Here is a 6,405-nt window from a genome sequence, read left to right on the forward strand (position 1 = left end):
GTGTTGGTATGGCCAATCGGGGTCATACCGGGGAATTTCACCCGCCAGCATCACGTGACCTGAGACACGCAACTTCCGGTAGCAGAGCGTCTTGACCACACACGGCGCGGCTACCGCCTCGAAGGGACACGACTCAGCGAACTCTAACAAAAAAGCGAACTGATCATTGAAGACACTTTCTAACTTGGACGTAAGCCTTGCCCAACGCTCCGGACCTTTCCTCACGATGTTCGGAGCCGGAAAAAGAAAGACCAGACCCCCGGCACGCTATCGGGACGACGAATGGGACGTACCATATCAACCACAGGATGTCTCCACTCCTCGCGATCGCCTACGTCTCGCAGTACAGAAGGAATGGCGAGATGTTACTAGGGAGGTCGAGAGGCTACAGGTAGACATCGCCGACATGAACCTGGAGGGTGAAGACGCCGACAACGCATCGGCAACCCCCCTCCCCCTTCCACGTCGAGGCGTCGTCGAGCGAGACTCACGCACGATATCGCGAGAGCTGGACCGCCATCTTGGCCTGGCACAGAAACGACAACAGACAGCCACTAGAGATCCGAACCGGCCTTCCCTGACTGAAATCCGGGCATTAAACCGCCTGGCGGGAATCGATCCGGTCCTCGACTACATGGGGGAGGATTTCGCACAACAGACGGCGCCAACGCTTCGTCACAGCGCACAACTACCAACGCAGGAGCAGTTCGAACAGGCACCCGTCACCGAGGACGACCCTGGAAAAGGTAAGCGCAAACTGCTCAGCGGACTCAGCAGAAAAGTACATGACAAAGTCGTAAAAGAAGTGTACTGGCCTCACGAGTTCGTTTTCAATAGCCTTACACCGGTCACAGCAGATAACATCACATGGGATCAATTGATTTCTGGGGAGCTGGCCATCATCTTCAGCCCAAAGATAAGCGTCCTTGAGCGCCACAATAGATCTCTGATATTGCGCAATCTCCTGTTAGATGTCCAGGTCTACACCTTTCCCGGCATCCGGTCATTTTACCGGACGATGCTCCTCCACGCAGAGAGGGCTTTGTTTGACCTCGAATCGACACAGGTGCTAACACATCTGGCTAGGCTGAAGGAGGAGTATTTACGACGCCCGGCAGTATCAACAGCCACTACGGCCAACAAGAGTACTACCTCGTCCACCAAGGGACAGTCACAGGCAAGTTCACTCCAGTTCAACCCCTGCTTCAAGTTCAATGCCGGCACTTGCTCAGAAGAAAACGATCACCAGGGTGCCAGCGGCATTACCTTACACCACAAATGTAAGTATTGCACGAAGTACCGACCAGACGTGTCACTGACTCATCCAGCTACATCGTGCAAGTATGCCAACAAGCAAGAACGCGATGCCTATCAGACAGCCAAAGCATCGAGAGCATGACTACAGCTCCCTTCAACGGCGGATCCGATATCCTTGCAACCAGAGACACTTTACAACGACCTCTCCCAAGATTGTCACACGCCAGAAAAAATCTCTCATCTTCCTTGTTTGCGCATTCCCACAGGAGATGGCACGGCTCACGCACAGACAACAACCCAAGCATACGCATTGCCTCACATTATCCCAGCCGTGACCGTCCAGTACACAAACGGTTTAGAACTATCAACTGATGCAGCTGCCCACAGTCAGGCCTCCACAACGGCGATATCATCACAGCGGACCCCGACTTCCCCGATGGATCGACAAAACTGTGAGAGGCCCAGTCTGACAGCCAACACAGCAGCCTCTGTCCTGACAACTCAATTCACGCACCCTGACAAGATTACCTACGCCAAACAAGGTAGCAGTGTCTCACACGCAGGTGAAGATACAGTTCTCACACGCACAGACTCCCCCACACTCCTCCAACGCTTCTCCTTCAAAACAGGGTTAGCAGGACAGGGACGGGCTACGGCGATAGCGAATCCTTCAAAGCGGACAACGATTCCCCGAGGGATCGCCCCGAGAGCCCCGGAACTTCCCAACACCCTCAGGCTGAAGCATCTCAGGGACTAAGTTCGACTTCGGTTTCCGCAACGTCAGCTCAACCCTCCAACGAGTGCAGCCGCCCTTGGCACCAACTCTCACGTACACAGCCTTGCACGACACTGTGTATAAGTCAGGTCAGTACAACTTCCGCGGCTTGCGACTGGCCGTGCCGTCCAGACTCAACATTCCAGCTTGGAGAGAGGCTCTAGCCACATACCACGATTCAGCTCTCTGCGATTTCCTCGAATTCGGCTGGCCGCTAGGTTACACATCTACTTCCCCGCTGAGACCATCGAAGCGAAATCACAACTCAGCCTTGGTCTACGACTCCGCCGTGGACGATTACATCCGGACAGAAGTGCGTCTTGGTGCCACACACGGTCCCTTCGACCGACCTCCCTTTGAGCATTCCTCCGTCATGACGTCACCACTGCAAACAGTTTCGAAGCGAGGTTCCAACCGCCGAAGGGTCGTTCTGGACTTAAGTTTCCCTCCCGGAGCCTCGGTCAATGACGGCATACCCGCGAAACAATACCTTGGAGAGGACTTCATCCTTACACTACCAAGCTACGATGCGTTCGAGACTCTCATTCGGGACAAGGGCCCCGGCTGCTACATGTTTAAACGAGATCTCCGCCGCGCTTATCGACAGATTCCAGTGGATCCACACGATTACTACCTCCTCGGTTACAGGTGGCGAGACAAGCTCTACTACGACAGCTCCTTTCCCTTCGGCTTGCGCACCGCTGCCATGGCCTGTCAAAGAACAACCAATGCCGTCACCTACATCCACGCGCAGCAAGGCCATCATTGCACCAACTATATCGACGATTTTGGCGGTGTCGCCACACCCGATGCAGCCCAACTCGCCTACAGCGCCCTTGGGGACACCTTTTCAGAGACTAGGCTTGGAAGAATCCGCTGACAAGGCCACTCCACCATCCACCTGTATGACCTTCCTGGGAGTCGAATACNACCATCGAAGCGAAATCACAACTCAGCCTTGGTCTACGACTCCGCCGTGGACGATTACATCCGGACAGAAGTGCGTCTTGGTGCCACACACGGTCCCTTCGACCGACCTCCCTTTGAGCATTCCTCCGTCATGACGTCACCACTGCAAACAGTTTCGAAGCGAGGTTCCAACCGCCGAAGGGTCGTTCTGGACTTAAGTTTCCCTCCCGGAGCCTCGGTCAATGACGGCATACCCGCGAAACAATACCTTGGAGAGGACTTCATCCTTACACTACCAAGCTACGATGCGTTCGAGACCCTCATTCGGGACAAGGGCCCCGGCTGCTACATGTTTAAACGAGATCTCCGCCGCGCTTATCGACAGATTCCAGTGGATCCACACGATTACTACCTCCTCGGTTACAGGTGGCGAGACAAGCTCTACTACGACAGCTCCTTTCCCTTCGGCTTGCGCACCGCTGCCATGGCCTGTCAAAGAACAACCAATGCCGTCACCTACATCCACGCTCAGCAAGGCCATCATTGCACCAACTATATCGACGATTTTGGCGGTGTCGCCACACCCGATGCAGCCCAACTCGCCTACAGCGCCCTTGGGGACACCTTTCAGAGACTAGGCTTGGAAGAATCCGCTGACAAGGCCACTCCACCATCCACCTGTATGACCTTCCTGGGAGTCGAATACAACTCAGCAACCATGACAAAGCGGGTTCCGCAGGACCGTCTCGCAGAAGCACTCAACGAGCTCGCGGCCTGGGAGACAAAGAAACGGGCAACGAGGACAGAGGTTCAATCTCTACTCGGAAAACTGTCCTTCATCACAGCGTGTGTGGCACCGGGGACGCGTGTTCCTGTCGAGGATCATCTCCACCCTTAAAGGGCTTCGGAGCGCGCACCATCGAATACGTCTCAACCGCAGCTTCAAACAAGACATACACTGGTGGCATCACTTCTTACCCGAGTACAACGGCGTATCACTCATCCCGGACCCAACCAGGCGTCATCTCGCAGCACCGCCCACCACAGACGCATGTCTGACCGGATGCGGGGGTACCTTCTCGACTGAGTACTTCCATACCCGGTTCCCCACGGCGATCCTCCAGGCAAATCACCCGATTCATCGCTTAGAGATGGTCGCCATCATAGTTGCCTGCAAAATATGGGGCAATGCCTGGGCAGGCTGCACTGTCAATATCGCCTGCGACAACCTCCCTACAGTACATGTCATCCACTCAGGACGTTCTCAGGATCACTTCATGCAAGCCTGTGCCAGGGAGCTGGTTTACCTTCAAGCCGTGAAAGATTTCTCCCTCCACGCGCACCACATCCCTGGTACAGACAATGGTTTGGCGGACTCACTCAGCCGATGGCACCTGGACTCGGCCTACGTTCAGAGGTTCCAATCAGAGACTCAAAACCAGACCTGGACGGAAGTCACGGTGCCGCCAGATGCCTTCCAGTTTGCACACAGCTGGTAACACCTGGGAAGTATCTTTGACCAGACTATTATCCTCACCCACCTGAAACTCGCCCCTCACCAGTTGTCTCTTCTTCTCTTCCTCCCACAGCCCTGGCATGGAAGTTGCTGGAACGAGACACACTGCAGACGCAGCGTCAGGCCTTCGCTGTCGGGACGCAGGCGAATCACCGCACACAGTTTCGGGCCTACCTAGCCTTCTGTCACTACTTCAACAAACCGGCCTTCCCGGCTACAGCACATCTCCTCTCGTGTTACGCGCAGTTCCTTGGGCGATCTCTGAAGTGTCCAGACAGCATCTCGCACTACCTCTCCTCTGTGAAGCTCCTTCACCAACTCAACGGCGTCTATTCCCTCGACTTACAAGCCTTCGAAATAAAGCAGACCTTACGGGGGCCTGAAAAAGACTCTCCAGCACCGACCCCGGGAATCAAGACCGGTCACCCCAGAATTACTAAATCGTCTACATCGCCATATCGATCCCGCTAACCTCCAAGGACGCGACCATCTGGGCGATCCTACTCCTCGGTTTCTTCGCATACTTCCGAAAGTCAAACCTCGTCCCGTCCTCTACTAAAGCCTTTGATCCGCACAAACACCTGCGTCGTCGCGACATCGCCGTCGCCACAGAGGGTCTCGTCCTTCGAATCTCCTGGTCAAAAACGGTTACAGGCCAACGAGAGAGAAGTCCTGGCACCAATCCTGGCCATACCAGGTTCCAACCTTTGTCCAGTCAGCGCCTACAAAAACATGCTACATCTCGTCCCAGCAACCCCGGACTCCCCAGCCTTCCTGCTCCCACCTTCCACAAACCGTCCCGCACGACCGGTCACCGCCTCTATTCTAGAGAAGTCCTTCAAACGTCTCCTGTCCCAAGCCGGCCTGCCACCGAGTTCGTACACCATACACGACTTACGACGCGGGGGCGTACACCTTAGCATTCGAAGCTGGGGTGCCCCGGGAATTACGCCAGCAACACGGGGATTGGCGATCGAACGCCGATCTCCTGTACCTCAAGCTCTCCATGGCACAACGACTCCGCCTACCTGCAGCTATGCGCCGACTTCTCTTACTCCGCACCACCTGACTCTCCTAACGCGGTCCCTTCCTCCTTCTTGGCACACACCTCGCATGCGCTCGGCTTGGCCGTCGATGTCCGTGACAACCATCAACCTTATGTGCATTAAACGACATCGAGTGCCAACCCGTCGGACTCTTCTTCATTGCGTGGTGTAATTGTGTTGGTATGGCCAATCGGGGTCATACCGGGGAATTTCACCCGCCAGCATCACGTGACCTGAGACACGCAACTTCCGGTAGCAGAGCGTCTTGACCACACACGGCGCGGCTACCGCCTCGAAGGGACACGACTCAGCGAACTCTTCCAAAACCACCATCCCGCCCCAGCATCGTCTACACCAAAGCGACAAACACAGAACTCTTCATTCTCAATGCATGCAACAACATAACTACCTTTAAGTTAAGATTAAGTCAAGATTACGTTAAGACACCGACTGTTATATTCTACAACTTCTTATGTTAGTTTCTACCAAATATTACTATTAGTTACCATTAGTAAGGCCCGTTGGCCTCGAGTACGATATTAACGTCTCCGCACTAAATCGTAGCGTAAATCTTTGTTTTTTTTTTTAACATCCCTGTTTTTTATTATATCAATTACTGCCAGGACTTTTAAGACACTTGTCCGCACAAATACTGCGATCAACTGCAGCAATGTTTACACTTCACGAGCGTTCTCGCTTAAACTAAAACTTAGAACTTCTAACAGGCATCTTCAGCCTATCGCTTAAATCTTATTACTCTCTTGTTCAAGTTAACACAATAATAGTTTGCCCTAGGGATTAGCCCTAGGCCGTCGATGTCCGTGACAACCATCAACCTTATGTGCATTAAACGACATCGAGTGCCAACCCGTCGGACTCTTCTTCATTGCGTGGTGTAATTC

General features: G+C 54.0%; 1 protein-coding gene across 1 annotated transcript; it reads left to right on the forward strand.

The window, feature by feature from the left end:
* The first annotated feature begins 402 nt into the window (after positions 1 to 402).
* LOC109475123 lies at positions 403 to 5,829 on the forward strand. Its single transcript, XM_019775663.1, has 2 exons — positions 403 to 746; positions 4,531 to 5,829. Exons 1-2 carry the CDS (start codon positions 407 to 409, stop codon positions 4,926 to 4,928), a joined length of 738 nt encoding a protein of 245 aa, XP_019631222.1. The 5' UTR covers positions 403 to 406; the 3' UTR covers positions 4,929 to 5,829.
* The last annotated feature ends 576 nt before the right edge of the window (positions 5,830 to 6,405 follow it).

The sequence above is a fragment of the Branchiostoma belcheri genome, unplaced genomic scaffold (genome assembly GCF_001625305.1).
Source record: "Branchiostoma belcheri isolate BF01 breed outbred unplaced genomic scaffold, Haploidv18h27 scaffold1025, whole genome shotgun sequence".
In the NCBI taxonomy this organism is placed as follows: domain Eukaryota; kingdom Metazoa; phylum Chordata; class Leptocardii; order Amphioxiformes; family Branchiostomatidae; genus Branchiostoma; species Branchiostoma belcheri.